This window comes from Spea bombifrons, chromosome 2 (genome assembly GCF_027358695.1).
Source record: "Spea bombifrons isolate aSpeBom1 chromosome 2, aSpeBom1.2.pri, whole genome shotgun sequence".
NCBI lineage: Eukaryota > Metazoa > Chordata > Amphibia > Anura > Pelobatidae > Spea > Spea bombifrons.
The window spans coordinates 111387780-111412843 of NC_071088.1; the positions used below are offsets into that span (position 1 = coordinate 111387780).

Here is a 25064-nt window from a genome sequence, read left to right on the forward strand (position 1 = left end):
TTCCTTCATTTTAATGAATAGTTATATGCGGAAACCAGTTAGTTACCATATTCTGGTTTATATAGGACTTCAGCAATGTCATGTCACATAAACAATATAAAATCTGAAAAGACTCTTGAACAAAAAATGATATCTAGTACTAACTTATTTTTTAAATAATTAGTATTACGTTTTGTCGGTCCCAGCAACTTATTGTATATGTGTTTTTATTAATCCTACGTATAATTGTATGCAATAATATTTAGGCCTAGTATATGAGTATAACTGTGATCACCTAGTAGAGGCTTTTCACGTGGAAATATACCAAGAGATGCCTAGCAATAAAGAATATGACCTGAGGGCTAGGGCCAATGCAAATGAAATGTAAACGAAATTCTTAGCTACAGATGCCTTGATCACCACAATTAATATTTAACAGGGTATTATCTCAGGACTTGGTTAGTGTGCTTGCAGAGATATTGTATTCCTCCAGGTTCACCAGGTGCCTTGATGTATAGCCGAGTTTGTTACTTCTAGGGACTATAGCTTTTCTTTATTGAAGAATATTTCAAGTCAGAAATCTGCATAGGAGTTGTGGAATATCAAAAAACAAGTATTTTTCCTTGGAATGTCGTACATGAACAAAACATTTTTATACATAAAATTGCTTGTTAGTTACTAAATCCTCACAGCGTATTTGTTAGATATATTTCCCTGGTTTAGTTGATATTCTTTTTCAGTAATTTTTCATTACGTTCCACAATAATTATTCCGCACAAAACTTCCAGCCTCAGATATCCCCGGCATCGTAAACATCAGACTTACTAAGATGTTGCTTCTTCTGTTTCTTTCTTGGGTTTACCTATGAGACAAGATTTGTTAAATGTCAAAAAGTACTTTCATTTTTTAAAGAAATTAAATACTGTAGCCCCCAACCTTTTCTTCCAAAAATACTATACTATGTCTCAATGAAACTCTTTTGAGATTGCAGAAAGACAGGTAAATCAAAACAAACAATGTTTTGTTAATAGCTTCCTTATAAATTAATGTAAGCAACCATAATAAATGTTTCTGCTAGGAGGTATAAAATGGCTAATATGTATGTCAGTAGACTACTACCTGTGTTCAATGTCAAAACAATACAGTGCAAACATAAAAAAAAAAAAATAGTAGAAGGAAGTTTAATTTTTTTTCTAACACACCATAAGGTCTTGTCTAATCATATCTATGTGTGCAGTTTTTCCATAGCATGTTCTAAAAGCAATAAGTAGGTTTACCAGCTGTTTGGTTGTATCTAGAATATAAAATGTTGCCAGTTAATTGGTCACAAAAAATATATTTCAGTTTAATTTTGTTGGCAATGGAAATTTAAAGATGTTTTTGAAATGTATTAAATGTGCAACTGGTGGTATAGTGTTTCTAGACAGAGTTCTTTCTTTGTGGTGGGGACCCACACAAGAAGACCAACACTTGGTACCAGTCTTCCAAATATGTTTTACACTCAACTGCATTATTGGGCTCACCAAGAGTAGGGCCTTATTTTTCTGTACCAGTTCATCGCGGATTCATTTTATTGTGAAACTGCATTTTGATTTTATTGTTTTACTGTTCCCATTGTAATAGAACTACGGAATCTGCCAGTGCTCTATAAATAATTGTAATGTTAACGTACCTGCTCTCCCTTCAGTGAATCACTCTCTTAGGGCTATGAAAACCTGTGTGGGAATCATGTTCCCCATCGGGTAATAAGTCACCAATAAAAAGCATTATTATAATTTGGAATTGTACTCAAGATCACGTTAAACTATTACTATATTAACAGATGCTTGTATATGAAAAAAAACATTTTGTCAAATGCATAGTTACATAGTTCATACCTTTACAAAACTAGGGCATTTGAAACTGCCTGTGCTCTTTATAATAGCCTGGGGGAAGAAATGTTCCTTTGCACTTCCTGTCTTGGGCACTTCCTGAACACTTTCTGAGCAGTACGCTTCTGTAAGAGACAGTAAGAATGCAAACGGTCCTGATCCTGCTGAAGAATACAGTGACCACATTTCTTTATTTCCACTCATGAGCTCTTTTAGTTGATCCGCACTATTCTTATTAGAATGGTGGAGCCATAGCCAACATCCCATTTTGACTGTTTAGTGTTATTGACTGGAATTCCTTCAAATTTCAAATCACAACATGGTTTTCATCTCCCCATCCCCCCATGCTCGCTGCCATCTCATTCACGCCTCACATCCAGTCTGTGTCAACAATCTGCCATCTCTATCTTAAAACCAGGGCCGGCCTTTGGGGTGTGCGACCTGTGCGACCGCACAGGGCGCCACACTCCAGGGGGCGCCGCCGCCGCGCGGTCCGACGCCACCATAGCGTACCGCCACCGTAGCGTGCTGCTCATCAAGGGGCACCCGGCACCCTTCCAGAGACGGACAGTAATGTCCGCCGCTGGAGGAGCAGGCTCGCAAGGGAGCGGTATCGGAGGTCTTTAACAGACCTCCGGCTCCCTTGAGTGATTTTAAGCTGGTTCAAGGATCTCCCTTGAACCCGGCTTAAAATCACTCAAGGGAGCCGGAGGTCTGTTAAAGACCTCCGATACCGCTCCCTTGTGATCCGCGCGGCAACAGCTGGTGTGCGCCGGGGTTTGCTGTCAGATCCCGGCGCACAACACTGAAGCCGCGCCCACCACTGTCCGTGCCCTCTGACCCGGAAGAAGACAGAAGAACTGAAGAAGAGGAGCGAAGAGAAGGAAAAGGAGCTGTATGGAGAAAAGAGGAAAGGTAGGAAAGCATTCAGTGAGAGTAGATTGGTATGTGTGTGGATTGGTATGTGTGTGGATTGGTATGTGTGTGGATTGGTATATGTGTGGATTAATATATGTGTGGATTAGTGTATGTGTGTGGATTGGTATATATGTGTGGATTGGTATACGTGTGGATTGGTATCCGTGTGTGGATTGGTAAATGTGGATTGGTATATATGTGTGGATTAGTGTATGTATGTGGATTGGTATGTGTGTGGATTGGTATGTGTGTGGATTGGTATATGTGTGGATTAGTGTATGTGTGTGGATTGGTATGTGTGTGGATTGGTATATATGTGTGGATTAGTATATGTGTGGATTGGTATACATGTGGATTGGTATACGTGTGGATTGGTATACGTGTGGATTGGTGTATGTGTGTGGATTGGTATGTGTGTGGATTAGTATATGTGTGTGGATTGGTATGTGTGTGGATTGGTATACGTGTGGATTGGTATATGTGTGGATTAGTGTATGTGTGTGGATTGGTATACGTGTGGATTGGTATACGTGTGGATTGGTATATGTGTGGATTGGTATGTGTGTGGATTGGTATATGTGTGGATTGGTATATATGTGGATTGGTATAAGTGTGGATTGGTATACGTGTGGATTGGTATGTGTGTGTGGATTGGTATAAGTGTGGATTGGTATGTGTGTGGATTGGTATGTGTGTGGATTGGTATGTGTGTGGATTGGTATATATGTGTGGATTAGTGTATACGTGTGGATTGGTATGCTTGTGGATTGGTATGCAGGGTTTTTTGGGATGGGGGGGCGCCAGAGGAGTAGTCCGCACAGGGCGCCAGAACACCTAAGGCCGGCTCTGCTTAAAACATTGCCCGCATTTGTTCCTTCTTAACACAAGATGCCACCAAGGCTCTTGTTCATGCCTTTATTATCTTCCGTCTTAACTATTGTAACCCTTTCTTAGCTGGTCTCTCTCATATTTGTCTTGCCCCTCTACAATCCACCATGAACAGTGCTGCCAGACTTATCTCCCACAACCATCGCTTTAATAACACCTCTCCCCTCTGTCAGTCTTCTCACTGCTGTCTGTGCGGTTCCGGATTCATTTCAAAATCCTGACTTTACTTTCAAAGCTTTTCACAGCGGTTCCCCTACTTACATCTTGTCTCTCATCTCCAAATACACCCCCCCAGTCTCTTCACTCATCCGTTGATCTGTGTCTGTCCAAAGCTCTGATTTCTAGTTCTCATGCACACTTGCAAGATTTCTACAGAACTGTCCCTCTCCTCTAGAATGCTCTCCCCTCACTATCCATCTTCTTCTCCTGCCTCCAATCCTTTACAAAGTGTGTAAGGGCAGTGTACATGTATATATGTGTATGTGTAATGGCAGTGTACATGTATGTGTATAAGGGCAGTACATGTATGTGTGTATAAGGGCAGTGTACTTGTATATATGTGTGTGTAAGGTTAGTGTACTTGTATATATGTGTGTGTAAGGGCAGTCTACGTGTATATATGTGCGTGTAAGGGCAGTCTACGTGTATATGTGTGCGTGTAAGGGCAGTGTATGTGTGTGTGTAAGGGCATTGTATGTAGGGCTGCAACTAACGATTATTTTAATAATCGATTAATCGGCCGATTATTTTTTCGATTAATCGATTAATCGGATAAAAAAAAACAATATGCAAATTTTTCGTTTATTTAAAAGAATTTAATGAACTGGATGTTAAAAAAACAACTTAAAATTTACATTAACATTCTTATTTTGTTATGATGTAATAAAAAACAATATTTTCAAAGTACAAGAACCCAAACACAATATTTATGAAACAAAATAACCCCAAACATTCTGAAAAGAGGTGGACTATTACTGTTCAAGAAACTTTGCCCCAGCACTTTGCACTTTGCACCCAGCACTTTGCACCCAGCACTTTGCACCCAGCACTTTGCACCCAGCCCTGGCACTTTGCACCCAGCACTTTGCACCCAGCACTTTGCCCCAGCCCTGGCACTTTGCATCCAGCACTTTGCACCCAGCATTCAGCACTTTGCACCAGCACTTTGCACTTTGCACCCAGCCCTGGCACTTTGCACCCAGCACTTTGCACCCAGCCCTGGCACTTTGCACCCAGCACTGGCACTTTGCACCCAGCACTTTGCACTGTGCCCCTGCACCCAGTCTCTAACTCTGCCCTGCACCCAGCCCTGCCCCCACATTCTGCCCTGCCCCCACACTCACACTCTGCCCTGCACCCACTCTGCCCTGCACCCACACTCACACCCTGCCCTGCATCCCCACCCCCACTCTGCCCTGCACCCAGTCTCCCACTCTGCTCTGCACCCACACTCACACCCTGCATCCCCACCCCCACTCTGCCCTGCACCCAGTCTCCTGCCCTGCACCCCCCACCCCCACTCTGCCCTGCACCCCCACCCCCACTCTGCCCTGCACCCCCACCCCCACTCTGCCCTGCACCCACACTCACGAACCGCTCTGTGCGAATGGAGCCACTCGCACAGAGCGGTTCGCTCTGTGCGAATGGAGCCACTCGCACAGAGCGGTTCGCTCTGTGCGAATGGAGCCACTCGCACAGAGCGAACCGCTCTGTGCGAATGGAGCCACTCGCACAGAGCGAACCGCTCTGTGCGAATGGAGCCACTCGCACAGAGCGAACCGCTCTGTGCGAATGGAGCCACTCGCACAGAGCGAACCGCTCTGTGCGAATGGAGCCACTCGCACAGAGCGAACCGCTCTGTGCGAGTGGAGCCACTCGCACAGAGCGAACCGCTCTGTGCGAGTGGCTCCATTCGCACAGAGCGATTCGCTCTGTGCGAGTGGCTCTGTGCGATCCGTGCACATAGACATGAAGAATACTTACCTCCGGAACGCGTCACATCCGTCACGTAGCTAGAAGGCGGAGACTGCAGAGCGTGTAGCAGAAGCGGGGAACGCTCGCGGAGGTAAGTAAAAGGAGCCGAGTGCTCCAACAACGAATTGATCACTCGATTAATCGATAACGGAAATCGTTATCGATGATTTCCGTTATCGATTATTATCGATTTTATCGATTCGTTGTTTCAGCTCTAATTGTATGTGTATATGTGTGTTTATGGGCAGGTGTGTGTAAGGGCAGTATATGTGTATATGTGTGTGTAAACGCAGTATATGTTTATATGTGTGTGTAAAGACAGTATATGTGTGTGTGTAATGGCAGTGTCTGTGTGTTTATGGGCAGGTGTGTGTAAAGGCAGTGTGTAAGGGTCCTGGGAGGGAGGCTAACTAGCCTTTTTTAATAAAAAAAAAATCTCTGATGCTGTGGACTACTCTTCCAATGATGCTCAGCCAGCATTATGGTGGACACGTGGCTGGCTGAGAATCATAGGAATTTTAGTTCACAGCTAGCATCTGCAGCTTTACTGTTGCTGCACTTCCCATGATGCTCAGCCAGCATAATGGAAGTAGTATGTCTGGCTGAGCCTTATGGGAATTCAATTCAATGTGTTTGTTATTTTTAGTATGCATGACTGTGCTGACACAAATGAAGCGTGTTTTAAGTGGCGATGCAAGCAGGACATTTTAAAGTGCAATTGCTTGTATCGGTGAGTTCCGCAAGATAAAAAAAAAAACTAATAAAGTGCCCCTTTTTCACATTTTGAAATGTTGGGAGGTATGTGATATATGGAACAATAAATAATAATTATAACAGACGTATCTATTCCCTTGCATGGGCACAGAACAGTGATAGACATTGACAACTTTACTCTGTAATTAAGTAACTTAATAAAGTATGTGCAAGGCAACTAAGATATGTGTAGCATTTTAGCGATGCGGGGGCTTTATACTACTTCTTTAACCTGTAGGGTTTGCAACTTTGATGTTCTGTAAAAATCATCTAGAGTGTATATTGTGAATCTGCATCTTTTAAAATGCATCTTTATTACAGTCATTTTCAGTAATGTTCTAGGGTGGATTGTTTCTGCATTAAGCAATCATTAAATAAGTAAATGACTTCTAGTTCTCTGTTGTTCAAGGTGGCCTTAGGTACCAGATAACCCAATTGACCATGTCATGTGTGCCCTTGAATGTATTGATGGAGCCCAGAATACCATGTGACAAGAAGCAGTCCCTGGATAATGGTATTTGTCTTAACGCTTCTGCAGTGTTTGTGATTAGCTGTAATTTGCTTATTTCTTATTTAATGTACCCACACAAATGTTATATTGTTTTTTTTGCAGGACAAGAATGGCCGTAGATACCATTTTTCATTGAATGTTACAGCTCCTGAAAGTGATCAGACAGGGCCTCTGCAACTTTTTATTGTATTGCTGAATGCCACAATATCGAGGCATTGCAGCAAAACCGTCTGAACGAAGAAAGCAATTGTTGATCGGTTTCTATGGTTGTTTAACCACATGACATCACAGGCACATTGTTGGTCCTTAACTATGTTTTTACAGGACGTGCTTTGCAGGTCATTGGTCATTGGTGGGGTTAAATCCTTCTATTGAATTTAATAGTGAATTGAATAGTGTCTACATCTTTATTGTTCTTACTGTAAAGAACATTTTTTGATGGTTTAAGTGAAAATGTGTTTGTTTATGTTTGAATAGATGACTTGTTCTTTGTACAGTTCTATTAAAGAACAGGTCATCAGAAAGTAGCTGAAAAATAATATTTCTATAATGATATATCACTTCTAAGATGCTTTTTTTCTAATGTAAACAAACTCAACTTCTCTTTCTTCATATAAGGTGTTCACACACTTGTATTCATTTTGTAGCTCTCCTTTGCACAAGCTCTATAATGTCTTAAGGTCTTGAGAATATTTTAAGAGTTTTAAGAGTTGAGTTTTATTTTTATATTAGCTTTCTTTGAGACACATTTAGTTGTTTGTGGTTAATTTTTAAGCCAGCAGGTATCAGTAGTTCTTCATTGATACACGCAGAGGCAAAACATTGATTTAAAACATCTGCATTTGCCTGATGTTCACTAACCAACTTAATAGTTGATGATTTCAGTGTGCCAACAGTTTCCTTTTATTTTTTTTTGTAATTAATGTATTTAGTAAAACAATTTGGGATTTGCTCATTTTGTCTTGCGCTGCCGGGGATCTGGATCTTAGTCTTGTAGTCAGACCTCTGTTTGAACAAGTCAGGGACAAGCTGGCTTAAAGACGAGGGACCCTTGCGCCTTTGGGTTCTGCTCAGTTCATGCACAGATTTGGTGAGGTTGGCTGGGATCTGGCTTTATCTCTATTTCCCAGGCATGTTTGTGCTCCTTAATATTGTTTGCTATTGCTTGATCTGCTGGAATATTTTTCAAGGTATCAAACCATCCCTTCTTTTTGCTGACAACCACGGACGCAAAATGATTGCTTGCTATAGGTGCGTAGCATGTGCTAAGTTTAAGTGGGACAGACAAAAACACTAATGTGATTGTCTGTTCCTTTGATCTGTCTCTAGGGAGACAAGGAGGGCGGCAAGTCCTCGAGTGACAATTTGATAGGCTGCCTGTAGAAGCCTCCTCTTACTAGAAAGTACGACCTTTATAAGCAACAGTTTTCCGATTGGCAAGTATCTAGAAATTCCTGCCAGAGCACACTGTAGGAAAATGTGTCCAGAAACACAACCTAAGATGCCCTGGACAGATGAGATGAAGTGGTTAGACTGATCTGTGTTCCCGCCTGCTTTTGTAGATTAGACAGAATATGGGACAAGTTCCAAATCTTCTGTAAGACTACTGTTCCAGTTTTTATTTCAGAGCTTTTTTCTGTGATGCCTGCAGTGATGTAAAGTGTATTTTTAAACAGACTCACACATCTTAACTGAATCTTGCCACATCTCTTCTATATCAACAGATGTAAACTAATATAATAAAATAATCAAATTAAGTGGGATAAAACAGCCCTCTCGGTCTGACTGGGTCTAGTAAGGGCCCTGGAAAGGGTTTTCTCAGGCTGGCATGTGTATATATATATATATATATATATATATATATATATATATATATATATATATATGTATATATGTATATGTATATATATATATGTAAATATATATATATTTGTGTTGTTTTGTTTGTTTATATAGACTGTACTTGCTGCTTTATATTAGAGGACTGCATTGGGATGCGGGTCCCACGGGACCTATCAAAAAACTTGCGGGTGTGGGTGTTTTTTTGGGTGTAGCGGGCAGACAATGAGTGCATATACAGCCAGCAGCCACACACTGCCGCACCTAATCTATGAGTATCACCCACAGGTCTGTTTACAGTATAATAACGAGGAGGTACAACAAGTATAGTAGTGTAATAAGTACAGCAATTAAACATATATTACAAACACTGTGCAACAGGTTAAGAAAAGAGGTTACCACTCCATTAATCTTAGTCTGCAAGATAACCACGGTGTAGCAAATAGAAGATCCAGGAAACCTTCTGATGACACCATTGTTAACAGGGAAATAATGTAAAAATGTGAACTCTGTTAGAATTTGTTAATGTTGTTAAAAGTGTAAAATTTAGAAAGGCATTTTTTTTTTTTAAAAAAAGGCCACAGTATAGCTAATTGTATCCATTTATGTTATATTTGGTATCACTACAATACTACAAGTACCAATTTTGTGCATTCTGACCTTGGGAAGCAGGTTTCCGGGGCAGGTAGACCCACTGCTGCCAAACTACAGGCAGAACCTTCTACTAGTTGATCAAGCACCCAGTAGGCTGCTGCAAGTGGGCCAGTTACTCAGGAGATCTCCCTAATAGTCCACTCCATAACATGGTGTTACCAGTCAATTTGCATCGTTAACAGACAAAGCACTGGGATATAACATCTTATCCCAGTGCTCAGCAGTCATGGCAGCCGTGATGGCAATGCCAAGGATAAATATGTTGTTTGTATTTCTATACACACCAGTGACCCTTGTAAATATCTCACCAGTCTGTTCATCTGTTGTTTCCTCTTCCACATCTTCCTCCAACATATCTTCCTTTTTCTCTTTTTGGAGAGATTCTGGCGGCCATCGTAATTCTCCACTCTCCACGTCAATTATGTCTATGGGCTCTACAACTATTGATGGCAGTCTTCCTCTCATCTTCACTGGGACCTCTTCTTCCTCACAGGGATCTGGGAAGATCTGAAAGGCAGGCATAGAATGATTAAGGAAAATTGCAAAATAAATGTAACCCAGCAACAAATTGGATGATAGTGGGAATAAAACCAAAACTAATGGATAATGAGGAAATGAAAGCAGGTGGAGGAATAATTGAAAAACATTCTAATGCAAAAGTGAAATTAAACTTCCAGTGATACTCGCGTATAACAGCACACGGCCAGAACATGTTTAAAATTAGTGATGGAAAACTACTGACATAACCAAGTTCTGTAGACAGATGCAACAGAGGATAAGGTAAAAATGATTTAGTCAGCTGCTGCAACACAAAAAACATCCTTTTCACGATGCACAGTAGTTTTCCAATCTCACAATGGGAAGCTTTTCGGGCTTCTTGTGTTTTACACCACGATAGAGGCATCATTGTACACAACAAACTTGGTAAGACATATTTATTAGCTGTATGGTGTTTAGATTAATCCAGTAGTGTATCTTATCATTAGAATACCCCTTACTGATACGGTTGGAGAAGTTATATTACCGTATTTTAGATTTTCTGGTTAGTGTAATAGCTTACTTTTTAAAGTTAGATTACTAGAAGTATGGTATTTAGTTTTTTGAGCTGAATCTAATGATGACATCAAATGTTGTACATACTTGTAGGGTTTAGCTTTTCCTTCTTAAAGTCATTATTAACATTTCAGATGGCCAAAAATTGTGTCCGCAAAAAAATGGTTGATATGACAATCCTAGTCTCAGAAATCCAATTCGTCCAAAACCCATAGTGCCCAAATCGCTGCAATTTTAATAACCTAACCTTTATTATTGTTATTATTATTATTATTATTTACACGGCATGAAGGGATCTAGGGAAGAGGTAATTTTTCATGTGAGAACAGCTGAGCCTGCCCTTGGAAATGCAATAGTTAAAATTATTATCTGAAATGCTACTATTGTAGCAACACAATTCAATGAGACTTTGAGCATAGAACCTTGAATAATTCATTTTTGAAATTAAGTTGTGGGTCTGGGGACAGCTCTTGGTGACTTACATCCAGTTAACAAATATATATATATATATATATATATATATATATATATATATATATATATATATAAAAATACTTCGAATTATCCAAAGGCTGATTTGAGGCCACCAGTCAACACAACCAGCTATTATTCTTAATGTCCCAAATGTATAGCATTTTTACGATAGACTTGTGAATGAATGGCCTAGTACACTACATCAGTGTAAGATCACTAGCTGTTTGCAAGGAACATGCACATTTTGCCTACAATGTATTTTTGGCATGCAATTGTAGATGTCTTCTCTCCTAAATCAGTAGTTTCTTCTTACAGGGGAAGTAGAATAAGTGAAGCAGGTTAAAGGTAGCAAGGGCTATGATATAATAAAGAAGATCAAATACCAATGAATTTGAACAGATAACTTTGGAAGAATTACATTTAACCATCACTCTGGGCTATTTTTAAGTACATATGTTATGAGGAGGTTACATTGAAATATGAGACCATCATACTGCCTCAAATGAGATATGGACCAAATAAATCAATCTGTGTAAATGTGAAAGTTCAAATGTTCATGTTCCAAGTAAGAGTCAGAAAGGCCATTGTGCAAACCTTAGAAGATATTGGTCCATATGGACATGATGGCATCACACGGTTGCTGCATATTCGTCAGTTGCACATCCATGATGCGAATCCCAAAGGTGCTCTATTGGATTGAGATCTGGTTACTGTGGAGGCCATTGGAGTACAGTGAACTCATTATCATGTTCTAGAAACCAGTTTGAGATGATGTGAGCTTTGTGACATGGTGCATTATCCTGCTGGAAGTAGCCATCAGAAGATGGGTACACTGTGGTCATAAAGGGATGGACATGGCCGGCAACAATATTCAGGTTGGTTGTCCTGTTTAAACTATGCTCAATTGGTACCAAGGGGCCGAAAGTGTGCCAAGAAAATGTCCCCCACACCATTACACCACCAGCCTGAACCGTTGATACAAGGCAGGATAGATCCATGCTTTCATGTTGTTTATGCCACATTCTGACCCTGCCATCTGAATTTTGCAGCTGGAATCGAGACTCATCAGACCAGGCAACGTTCTTCCAGTCTTCCATTGTCCAATTTTGGTGAGCCTGTGTGAATTGCAGGTCTTCTGCTGCTGTAGTCCATCTGCTTCAAGGTTTCGACGTGTTGTGAGTTCAGAAATGGTATTCTGCATACCTTGGTTGTAACAAGTGGTTATTTGAGTAACTGTTGCCTTTCTGTCATCTAGAACCAGTCTGCCCATTCTCCTCTGACCTCTGACATCAACAAGGCATTTTTGTTCACATAACTGCCGCTCTGGATAAGTGGATATTTCTCTCTTTTTCGGACCATTCTCTGTAAACCCTAGAGATGGTTGTGCGTGAAAATCCCAGTAGATCAGCAGTTTCTGAAATACTCAGACCAGCCCATCTGGAACCAACAACCATGGCACGTTCAAAGTCACTTAAATCTCCTTTCTTCCCCATTCTGATGCCTGGTTTGAACTTCAGCAAGTTGTCTTTACCACGTCTAAATGCCTAAATGCACTGAGTTGCTGCCATGTGATTGGCTGATTAGTTATTTGTGTTAACAAGTAACTGAACAGGTGTACCTCATAAAGTGGCCAGTGTGTGTGGGAGCACGGATGTGTAAGTGGGGTGAGTTGGAGTGTGTTAGAATGAATGTGTACGTATGTTATGGTGAGTATGAGTAAATTTGTGTAATTTGTGTAACTGCATTTACATATGTGTCCCAGAGTGTATGTTGGAATGAGGGGAGAGGCAAAGAAGGCACAGACAAGTTTTTGGGGGCAATGCTGGCACAGATCAGCTGTTGAAGTTGTGGGGGGCAGGGGCAATTTTCGCACCAGGGCCCTGTGGTTTCTAGTTACGTCCTGTGTGTGGTGTGTGTTCATGTGTATGTATGAGGTGGCTGTGCATTCATCATTTCCTTGGTTGCTTGCCTTAAAGTGCCAGGCCCATTTTAATCCCCAGGCCCTGCCAAGGCTAGTCTTAGGTAATGTATAATGTTCACCATCTTATTTTATGAAGATTATGTATATATGCAAACTATGGTTTATGGTTTTTGATCATCAGTACATATGAAAGATTTTAACAGCTCAGATCTCTGATTTGATTATGAATGTCCTAGTGTAGTAACATTTAGCAGTGTGTAAAACAAGGTTTGAGTGCAAAATACAGAACCAGCTTTTAGAAACAATTACTAGCACATGTATGTAACATGTTTAATTCCATATAGGTTCAGATTATTCTATTAGTAATACCAATAATAATAATATTTACAGCTCACTTGAAAATACTTTTGGTTCTTTATTACCTGGAATGGCAGCCGGCTGTCACTGTGTTTCAGGGCAACCCCTTCCAGTCCATGGACCACTTCGTTCACTGCATCCTCCACTGGAAGGTGGAGTACAGACACCTCATTCATGGTGTCCCCTGCGTGGTTTGCAGAAAATAAAAAAATAAATGGAGTATTTTAATTTTACAGTTGAAAATAAAAAGGGAAAGTAGAAACCATGATATAGTTTCTCTCAAACACAAACACTAAGTACCTTGTGGAAATATAGCACTGAAATACAGTTAGATATTTGTGAAATGTACATATTTCTGAAAACCTGCGTTCACATTACCATGAAATTCAAATTCAATAATACCCATGTCTGGATTTCATATATTGGCACTGCCAACTGTATATGTAAGAGACCTGGCTGGATCACTCAAGCAGGTTTTGCATGTGAGTGATCCACAGCTGATGTGCTCCCCATACATTAAAAGCAACAACACCGACTCCAGCCGAGCCTGGGAGCAAAAGAGTAAAGGCTGTGGTCTTGTGCGGCGAGGATAATTTGTCTGATACGAACCCCTTTAGGTTTTAATCCGGCTCTGCTTAAAAGTAATATGCTCTCTCTCTGCCAGTCTACAGTCATCAATAGTGGAATAAAGTGACTGGCAATAGAGGAATATCTGAGCTGTTGAACATACCCATACATTTTTATTCCATTGGAAAACAGGTATACATTGTATAAGTAGAACACTTTATTTAACACATTAAATGAACGTGCCTTTTCATTCCACATTACTTTAATCCGCATTGACTAGCCTGAACCAGCTCTATTCAGCTTTCTTACCACCAGGTACCACTAGTAACATCAGCACTTCTAATAGTAGCTGTGTCCTACCAAATATCATTAATGTCATTAAAATGCCCCCAGGATCTTATGTCCAGGCAATATAAAGTGGCACATTTTGCTCAATTCCATGATATACTAAGGTACTGGATACTGTGGGTCCTAAATAGGCATATCTACTAAATAACAACCTGGAGGTATGTATATGTATAAAGACTGTAAGCCTAGCATGTGAGTGCTCATATGATAGTAACATATTATTATACACACGTATGTAGCCTGACTTATTGATGAAAAATAAAGTTTAAGGAGAAAACATAAAAGGACTCACACTAGGATAATTTATGGACATCTGGGGAAGATATAAAACAGTACGGAGAAGCAAATCAAATTCAAAGTAACTATGTATATTTAAAATGATGGGATGCAAATCTGTTCTTTCCTGTCGACACATATGTGTATTTGTATATTTTGTATATTATAGAACAGCCGACAATTTGCCATGATGTTACACTCAACTTAAAGATGACTTGTGGTCAAAAATATATAGGGGATGTAGTATACTGTGTGGAGGATTTGCATTTTATATTTATATACTATTTATATATGGTAAATACTGAAGATGTTGAAATCTTCTGCAATGTGTACTTGTTCATGTCAGTTAGAGACTGTTATGTGTACGGTGTTTGTACATTTAGTGGGAGACATTAACCTAGGTGTAGCGTACACTTACTGAACGCAATATGTGCGAAGACTACAATCGAGTTTAGTGTGCTTCCTTGATAATTTGAGTATTAATTGTGTTGTGTCACTGTTGTGTTTTGTGGTGTTTATAATGTGTATTATTTTGCTTTAGTGTCCATGCATAGCTATATATAGACAGTCTATAGTGTATCCCATACCTCTCAGTGGCTGTGCAGTCTCATGGTGGAAGCTGGTAGATCTCCCTCCGGCTGCTCTGTAGCCTTAAGGCAGCTCTGTCCTTGGAACCAGCTAATCCTCATTTTCCCATCATCCCTGCTCTATCACTCACCACAATGCCAGTGCTGCACTGGTTAAAAGCTCATTTTTTAGTTTAAGTTTAAGATCTTATTCAGTCACTGAATTTTCCAGAAGTTGTTTTTAAATTGTGTACATTTAACTACTCTTCTGTTATACTTCAGTTTAAACAGAAAGCAAAAAAAAATATTATTATTATTGAAATGGTGTAGAATACACATTATATATATATATATATATCTATATATATATATATATATATATATATATAGATATATATATATATACACACACCGTGTGTGTATATACTGTGACACTGTAAACCCCAGAAACCCCAGGGAGATGCTTAGTTTGGCATTTGGGTACAGGTGCTATCCAGATCATAAATATGGGTCCCTGGGGTGGAGAGATTGGAGAGCAGGGTGGGCCAATGCTTCATTCCCCCATTCTGCGGAAAATCCATGCCGGCTTTTCCAGGAGGCTAGAAGTCTGCAGGATCCGGTCCGGGATTCCTATGGGGCCGGCATCAGGAACAGGTGCTGGGCTTTAAAAACCTCTGGAGTCTGATGATCAGGGAGACTGTTGGGGGAAGATGAGGTTTCCCTGAGCTCCCAGTGGGTAATTAGGCTGGACCAGCATAGTGTAGTTAGAGAGGGCTCCAATTGGGAGCTAGGTTTTCCAAATATGATTTGGTTGTGGGGTTTGAGTGATTAAAAATAAAGCGCTGTTTTGCTACAAAATGACACAAGAGCAATAATATGTTATCTATAATGGTCTACCTTGCCCAAATTTTTACATATAAATGGGCCATTTAGTAGTTTGAGTAGAGTGATACATCCTGTGTCTTTTATACAATTGATAATGCTAATAATCTCCACACTTGAAGGGATTTTCTGCTGTTTTCAGTGACATACATTGTTAAAGTTGTTTAAAAAGAGTGAGAGGAAGGTATATTGCCAGGGATCACATCTAGTAGAGCAAATTCTGGGTATAAAGTTTCATTCAGGTGTACAACATAAGACATTAACTGATCTTGGCAGGACATCTGGTGGTCATCCTTTGGGTGTGTGTGGGGGGGTGACTAGTGTTAGGAACCTTGAAATCTGAACCAGCACCATGTAGGCACCAGAAGACTCTACAACAAACATTTTTATCCAAGGGCTTGATTTGGGGGAATCCTTACCAGAGCTAGAACATGGAGCCAGTTTCCCAATAATCTCCAAAATCTAAACAACACTATTTTGTGATGTCCAGAACGGTTTGTGCAGTGTGAAATTGTTGCTTACCTAACTAAAGCCTTTTTTCCAAAGTTCAGGGGACTTCCCTGGTTTTTATTTCGGTTTGTATATGTAGTGTGATTTAGCTAGTTTATTTTTTACATTAGTGTATTGTAAAAAACCAAAAAAGTTTGCATATGGGGCTTTCAGTTGCATATTATTGATTTGTATGTGTTCTAGTTGTGCTATGTTAGCCCAATTTACTAGACAAGCACCCTGTCTACTTAACATACCGCTGCATGGTAAAACAATAGAATGACTAAGCCTCAATCACCCAGCCTAACACTAATGAAGTCTATGGATCAAATGATCTCATATTACAAGCTTCATTGACATTGCCATACGAAATCAGCTCAGTGTGGTGTTTGATCAAGAAGAAAAATGTTTTTTTCAATGCCAAAATTTTAAATAGCCCCAATACAATGCCTAATCTGTATTGTATTTGCCGCGGTAGGTATTTTATGTATATCCCATGGCTACTCCTTTTGATTAATTAAAAAAAATCACATGGTATCTTTGAATATGAAATATATATATATATATATATACTGTATACAACACAGTTACCTTTGTGTTGCTTTCTATTGGGTTCATACATGCACAAAAAGTCAGTCCAACTGCAGGTTTCTTCCCGATTCAAGACTGTCCGATGCCATTAAACTTAATACAGAATTGCCCTAAAACCTTGAAATCAAATTTAAAGTGTGAAATAGTATTGCTAGAATATTACTAATTTGTGGACTTGTTAAAGCATCCACCTGTGGTAGTGGGTCAGTTGGCTAACAGATTTGCTGATTCTCAAAGAGCAGTAAAGCGGCTTGTGGTGGGATTATACATTATCTTCTCAGTGAGGCTGGCAGGACCTAACAAAGACAATCGTGGAAGGGGGAGGGTCAGAGTAGGACAAACAGTCAGTAAATGCTATGTTTCTGTGTGCTATATGAAAAGTTAGACAAAGGGACACGGCAACTTTGTTTGATTTATAACCTGAAGCTTCCCTCATTTCATTTCATTTAGAACACAAATATACCATTTTGTTTCAAGTGAGCCTATGCATCATAGTGTGCCATGTTGGAGCATGTACAAAGCAGAACATGGTGATAATCGAAGATTGCATTTTGTTAAATAGTGTTCCAATGGATTAGTGCAGGCCTGATAGAGCTGCAATTCTATTCTCTTTTATTAAGTAGATAGTAGATAGTTATGGGCAAATCCATGGTGTCATAGTTGACAACTGTCTGGTTTAGTGGGAGCAGTCCTAAGGCCTGTTTTAATGAGAAATGTGAGTGGGAATTAGGCATAAAGTTGGAAGGTCATAACCTTTGTCACAGAGCAGGACAAAACGTTGACAGCTATGTATATCATGATGTTCTGCTACTCCCTAAACTTATTATGTCACATCCCACCCAGGTTATGCCCAGACATTGTGCATGCAGTAAGTATATGTAAAAGGAACCTAGGTAGTGTTAAAAAAAAAATATTCTTAAAACCACCCACACCAATTTATATAAAGTACGTAGCGGTACATACATATAAATTGCACACACAGCCCATGTTGGTGACAGGACTCAACATATCGCTGGTTACAAATAGGAAATGGTTACACTGCATTATTATGTTGAAGAAACAGTAGTATCTTTAAAGGGCTATAATTCCTGTCACGACCTAATCGTTCTGTGTAAGGGCGATAGGCGCTGCTGTCCATAGCAGGTATAACAATACTCCCTGTGCACATACGCAGAATGCGCTCCCATTTATTTCAAATTAGTGGTGCAAAACCAGACACTATAATTGTCATTACGATACACATGCCCACACCCCTGATCGCACAATCACAATCTCAGCCTCTCTTTCACCTTCATTCGCATTTATTACGTGTTCCATTTCCTGGAGGCGCACAATCTATCTCTACTGCGCACTCGATGGTACAACGGTAGACGCGCTGTCCCATTGCACTCGTTTAGTCCTCCACCAGTTTCATAACGCGTCCTCGCGTGGTAGTTTTCAATCGCTATGGAGACGGTTCGAAGGGTCATTATCTCCACGCTTACTATCGGTGCTTTCGGAGGGGTCGGGGCAGTGCTCTGGCTTCTAGTAGCTCCGAATGAACAGCGTAGGTTAGAAATGCGCAAGGTAAGGCTACGTCAATATGATAAAACGCGGGGAAGGGGAGTGTAGAGGTTGCTGGAACCGGCTTGTGGGTCATCAGCTGTCTATATACCCAGAAAAACACGAGCGCTCACCGAAAAAATATTTATTTATTCAAATTGCTAAACAGTTTTTTAAATTCATAAAACGTGTCGAGGTTTTGGTCCCTGAAGGGCGCATTTGACACTTTTTTAGCCATTTCAGTGAGAAAGTCCCTTGAGTCATCCTGCTTTTCTGGGTATCTTTATTTTTCATTAGAAGCACCAGGGCCGTTCACTTCTGAATTATGTTTATTTTATATTATCATATATATCTATATTTCTCCTCATTCAAGCAGCACTTGACAGAGCAGGTAGCACAGTATGTATATCTTGGCAGACCCCTCCAAAATACCAAAACTGTTAAAACGTCAGCAGCAGATAATACAGAGGATTGCGCTGAAGACCTTCAAGAAAAGGGTGACCTTAATCTTAAAAGTCTCCTTTTGTTTATTTTTGCTGTTGCTCCTGCAGTCTCAAATATTATTAGTATTTATCAATGCTTTTTTTGACACACAGCCCTCTTAACAGCAGCCACACTTTTCCTAAACTACATTTTACATTCTATAGATTAGATGGACCTATGTAATAATCTTTACAGAATAAAATAGCAATATATGTATTAGAAACCCACATCATGTGTATTCCATGGGGAAAGTTGTCTTTATTTCTTACAGGATCTGTATGATTATTCCTGCTCATGATGTTGCCTCAGGGCCATCTGTAATTTGTTGACTGGCTCTGACTACCTTTGTTATGGGTGTTGAAGGGAAGGTTAAAACTTCAGGACAGGAAATTGGTAATATTAGGCTGGCCCTGCTTTAGGCTTCCCCCAGTCTCCCCATCTGTAAGGTTAACTAGAAATGTTAATAAGTTAGATTGTTTTTATCAATTTCAGAATAACTGATTAGCATTATTATTGGTTTATATAGTCATCAGATTATGCAGCGCTGTACACAGGACATAAGATGACATACAGAAAGAGGTGAGGAGGGCCCTATATCATATACAAACCCACATACAGGTATGCATTGGAGCACGGAGCTGTAACCAGGGCTGCGACAATGCTTGCTTTGTATCTTTATAAAACCGGGGTCAAGATAAAGCAAGACAAAATACCTTAATGCATATGATAATCATGTTGGGATCCTGAGAATTAGAACCTGCAACCCATCTACTTTGAATATAGTAGATGTGCTTGGCCAAACATCTCTCTCTGTGTGATATACTTACGGCCGGACAGCTCAATGCCTGATGGAATGCTCTGGGTTGGTCTATTCAGACCCCCATGCACATGGGCAGCAAGCACCTTTCTGCAACTTCTAGGTAAATTTTTTTTATTATTTATTTATTTTATTTTTTTTGGTGTTTTGTTTAAAGAATGCATACTTCCAGAGTACTATTTTAGTTCCTCAGCATTAAGTATGTAACACATTAAGAATTTACAAGCTAATAAATACATACACATACAGTGATCACAAAATGGTTTGGACCCCTTACCAATACACTCATGTTACTGAATTACAAACAGAACATGAAAACTTAATGTGTATGTTTTTGTATTGTTTGAAATGTAGTTTCTTTCCCCCCTGTAGGAGATATATTGTTGGTACGTTACATAGCAATGTGTGTATTGTTTTGTGTTACAAAAAGCATGAGTGCAATAAAACTTACTATGTATCATGAATGTTCCTTAGTTTGTGTTTTTCCCAGTATGGTTTACATGTAGTAAATCTAGTATTTGTACGGTTGTGTGTTGCCTTTCCTTTGGACGCTAAAAGGCATTACTATTCTGAGCTGAAGTATTGTCCCAAATAAATAAGCATTTTGCTATCTCTGCAAAAGTATGCAGCTTGTGTAAAGGCACTGACACCATTATGTTGCATGCTGTGTCCCTTGTGATGCAATTGGTGCCTTGTTCCAATTGCTACCTGATCACAAGATCTCAATTATTCATTAGTGGATGTGTGGGCAAGTACTCCCATCTAACATAGGAATAAATCAGAAAGTCTTGGTTCTGACATTCATTACATATTCATTTCAACCCTAGAACAATCAAAGGATATTATAGTTGGAGTTTGCCCTTTGGTTTTTGGGATTTTGCTTACAAAAGTTTTAATGCCTTTTTGCAAAATGGCTCAGCCTTATATCCACACATAAAACTCCTCTGAACTAAAAGACTCTCCCCTTTTCTTCTTAGAATTTTCCTGAAGCAAATCCAGCTGTCATGGCTGAGGTGCGGAAACGAAATGAGTTGGTTCTTCAAGCTATTAAAGAAGCGGCTGAAACAAATGACAATGTCTCAAGGAAACCGCCATGGGGTTCATAAATACAGCTCTCAGATCACTGCTAAACAGTTATCATTTTCATACATACGTGAGTGACAGCAACATGCTAATTTTATAGCTGACCGATTGGGACTAAACTTCAAGACTTCAACATTTTGGGAACGTTTTACTATTATGCACAAGCATGCTAGTGCGTTTACTTTTGTCATGAATGACTTAAGGCAGGAACTCCTCAGCTGAATCATGTTCTATGCATTGTTGAGTGATAAAAGAATTCTCTGGGATTCCCACCTTAGAGTATTCCATCAATGTGTTTATCGCCTTTGAGCAGATCTTTGACTGCCATTTCTACTCATATTGCTCTAGCAAAACAAGAAGAGCATTTATTCTTGGATCCTGGCCAACGACATTGTAGATTTAAACAAAAAATATTGATGGTGTTCGGTGTATATTATGCAAAAGGAGATAAGTGTAAAGAGTGGAAAATTTATTAAATGTATAATGTAAAAATTAAAAAATAGCCAATCATTCATTTGGCTGGGAATTCAGAGTAAACTTTGTGCCTCACCAACTAACTGAATCTGCTTCTTCTATTTAAATATTTTTAAATATGTAGAATACATTTTAGAGTGTCAATGAATAAGCAAAACATAAACTTCAACTATAAACACAACAAAATGTTGATTCACCAGTAGTATTATTTTGTAATAAAAAGTGTTACTCTACAATATTGGAGCAAGCATACATTAAAAATAGATACATTAAAAATAACCCACTCTTATGGTACCTATAAATGTTTTTTTTGCAAACTAAAAATTTTATTTAAATGTACTATATTAATGATCTCTGATGAGTTTCTATCAGACAATAGCTAGAGCTTGTTGTAAAAAAGTACACCCTCTCTGAATTCCATGGTTTTACATATCGGGACATAACAATCATCTGTTCCTTAGCAGGTCTAAAAATTAGGTAAATACAACACATGACATTACACCATATATTAATTCAACAAAAAGAAAGCCAAAATGGAGAAGCCGGGTGCGAAAAACGAAGTAAACCCTTAATGTACTCTGAGTACCGTTTGCTGGGACCTCCATTCCTGGGAAGATTTCCACTTTTGAAAAATCTTTCTCACTGTAGAATGATGATTTAAATTGTTTGATAATAGCCTTATAACCCTTTCTAAATTCATGGGCGGCAACAATTGCTTCTCTAAGATAATTGCTGATGTCTTTCCTCCTTAGCATTGTGTTAAAACACACCTGAATGCTCCAGACCAGCAAACTTGCTGATGATCAATTTAAAAAGGGCATTTGATTAGCAGCTCCTGTCTGCTGCTTAGCATCTTAATTCCTATGGAAGCAGTAACTTTAGTTTTTAGTACATGGCTTCTCCGTTTTGGCTTTATTTTTGTTGAATAAATGAGAAGTGTAATATGTCGTGCTGTTCATCTGAGGTGGTATTTACCTAATTTTTAGCCCTGCTAAGTAACTAATGATTTTTTTGCCTAGTTAATAGAAAAGGAACTAGGCCAAGTCGACATGCTAGATGCGTGTACTTCTTTAAAGCTGCTTTTGCATATCAGGTAAGTTGTGCTTAATGTTAAAGGGAGACAGAAACAGATTTGTGTTTGAGGCTGTGATTAAACCCTGACTCACCAGTTTGTTACCGCAAGCGGACCTCCTTACATTACAATTCTTGCTTCCGTCTGTTGCTGTTTTCCCCTGATTGTTTATATAGGGTTGCAATGCCTCTCTAAGGCTAGGTTACCACTTGGGTATTTTTTGCAAAAACGCCCATAACAACGCCAATTCAGCCACACGGCATTTTATTAGTGAAAAAACGCTGCGGCCAGATGTTAGCTGTTCTTCAATAGGAAATCGCACAATGCTATATCCACTTGCTGTTTTTCTGTTTGGCGTTTTTTCAGTCCTCTTTGGCGTTTTACCACTTCTTGGGGCTCTGTGGCAGTTTTTCAAAATCGCAGCATGTTGACACTTTTTACAAAAAAATCTTGTGGGTTTTGCCTTGGCGTTTTTTATGGCGTTTTTTTCCCACAGTTACAAAAAAGGGGCAGGACCCAGGAAGAGGAAGAGCTGCCATTTTCCCAGTACTGTGGTAAAACTTGTATCTGCTTGTACACTGTGTGCTGTCTCTGTGTAATTTTATTAGCAGCATGGCACCCAGAATTGTCTTTGATGTGTCCAAGCTTATTCAACTAGTGAGTATCCCTTGCAATTTGCACCATCATTTGGGGTCAATCTTCCTAGAGGAGCAGAAATTCGGAATAAAGCATGCCTTACAAACCACAGAAAAGAGAAAAAAGGGTTCGCCGGGGCGTGTTTAAGTAGAACTCTACCAAGGAAATGACATCAGGAGGGGGCAGATACTTGCCATTTATCCTAATCCCTTTTAGCTGGGTGAAAATTCTAACTTGTAAAGGCTGGCAAAACTGCCTAAGGTCAAAAAAGCAAAAAATTTCCACAGAAAGGCTAAAATGCCAGAAAAACCGCCAAAACGCAGGAAAATGCAGTGGCAGTTTCCCTGGCGTTTTTCATTAAGAAAATAACGCAGGAAAAATACCCAAGTGGAAACCTAGCCTAAGGCTCACTTCCATTGTCTAATGTTGGGTATGGGCAAAAACATAGAATTTGATGGCAGATTTGGGCCGTCTAGTCCGCCCATTTTCCTGACGTAAAGTCTCTTATTAAGCAGGGTTATCGTCGGAAATCTTGGGGCCCCAGTACATGCTAAATGCCACTATGGCACCTATCACTGTTCTTTAAGATCCTCCAATAATCATAGCCTAGAGTTAGTGGTGCCTGGGTGAAATATACAGCATATTCACTCACTTTAATGCCCACTCACTCTACCACCATACACACATTCTTTCTCCTGTTCCTCTTCCTAGGTGCCACTAACACAATGCTCATCCCTGACACACAAGTGCTTGATATCATACACTGACACACATGCTAACACTAAATATTCACACATGCACTCATGCTATCATATGCACACAAACATTAACACTTTAAAGTAACACACATACACAGGCATAATACCCCATACACTAAACACACACACTGCACTACATGCAGATAAACATGCTAATGCAATATGTTTAGTACCAGAATGGGGTACCCTGCCTGCTGTCTTTCAGTACTGCTGGAGCTTTCATGACGGGAGCATGCAGTGACGTACAGCGAGAGGCAGAGCTGACTTGGCACCAGGATTTTAAAAACCCAGAACTGTTGCGTTATGGTACCCTAGTGTGGTCCCGCTTAGTTTTATCCTGTTGGCCTGCTCTTTTTGGTTGCTATATTGGTGTATGATTCCCAGCCTGCCTGACTACCTGCTTTGTGTACCAATTTGGCTATGTCTGACTACTTGTTCTGGCATCTACCTGTAGCACTACCTATACAGGTATCTGGCAACTCCTGTATTTTGCTACCTATACCCAGTGCCTATATACAATGTGTATGTATGTATATATGTGTGTGTGGGTTTTGCCTGTACCTGAACCTCCAAATTCCTGTCCTCTTATCTTGAGGCTCAACCCATTGCTAGGTGTATCAGGGCAAAGAATCCATACAGTAACACACCCAACACCATCTGCATACACACTCTAACACCACACATGCACACATAATCCAACATACAGTAAAACACACTATTAAATATTAGTGTGTGTGCTATATAATAATATATATTACACACACATACTGACTTTAACTCAACAGTACAATACACACACAACTCTCCCCTCTTATTTTGCTGACCCCTCTCTCCCATTCAGCTTGCACTCCCTGTGTGTGCAAAAATGCTGACATACTTACACACACATAAATTTATACTTAATACACACAATAAAATACGAACACATACAGTACCATACTTATTCGCACTAACATACCGGGTACTTACACACACTAACATACGCACAACTTACCTTTGTTGGCTCAGGAGGGGGTAGGACAGAGTCGGCTCTTCTGCTCCCTCAAGGTCCTCATACACTATGAGTACAGGGAAATGACATCATATCCTGGCACTCATATTCAGCATGTTAGGCATGAGGAAGCGTGGCCTGCATCCTTTCCTCCATGCTGTACATATTGAGCTCCCTTAGTCTTTTCTGTTATTCATAGTATCAGATTTAAAATGTTTCCATAAATATTGTGCCATTTTATTTATTAAAGAAAGTGTTTGTTGAAACAAAATGTGATGAAACGAGTCTTCTGTCAGT

General features: G+C 39.7%; 2 protein-coding genes across 3 annotated transcripts; one reads left to right on the plus strand and one right to left on the minus strand.

Moving 5' to 3' along the window:
• LOC128473419 (protein LBH-like) lies at positions 1-18383 on the minus strand. Of its 2 annotated transcripts, XM_053455612.1 has the most exons (5): positions 18201-18383; positions 13258-13376; positions 9696-9894; positions 1857-1975; positions 1-841 (listed from the first exon to the last, which is right to left on the minus strand). In XM_053455612.1, exons 1-5 carry the CDS (start codon positions 18226-18228, stop codon positions 770-772), a joined length of 537 nt encoding a protein of 178 aa, XP_053311587.1. In that variant the 5' UTR covers positions 18229-18383; the 3' UTR covers positions 1-769. The 2 variants fall into 2 exon arrangements, with proteins under 2 accessions (XP_053311587.1, XP_053311588.1); XM_053455613.1 differs by lacking the exon at positions 1857-1975.
• On the plus strand, positions 18258-21336 carry LOC128473420 (ubiquinol-cytochrome-c reductase complex assembly factor 3-like). The gene is made up of 2 exons (XM_053455614.1): positions 18258-18477; positions 20731-21336. Exons 1-2 carry the CDS (start codon positions 18358-18360, stop codon positions 20857-20859), a joined length of 249 nt encoding a protein of 82 aa, XP_053311589.1. The 5' UTR covers positions 18258-18357; the 3' UTR covers positions 20860-21336.
• The last annotated feature ends 3728 nt before the right edge of the window (positions 21337-25064 follow it).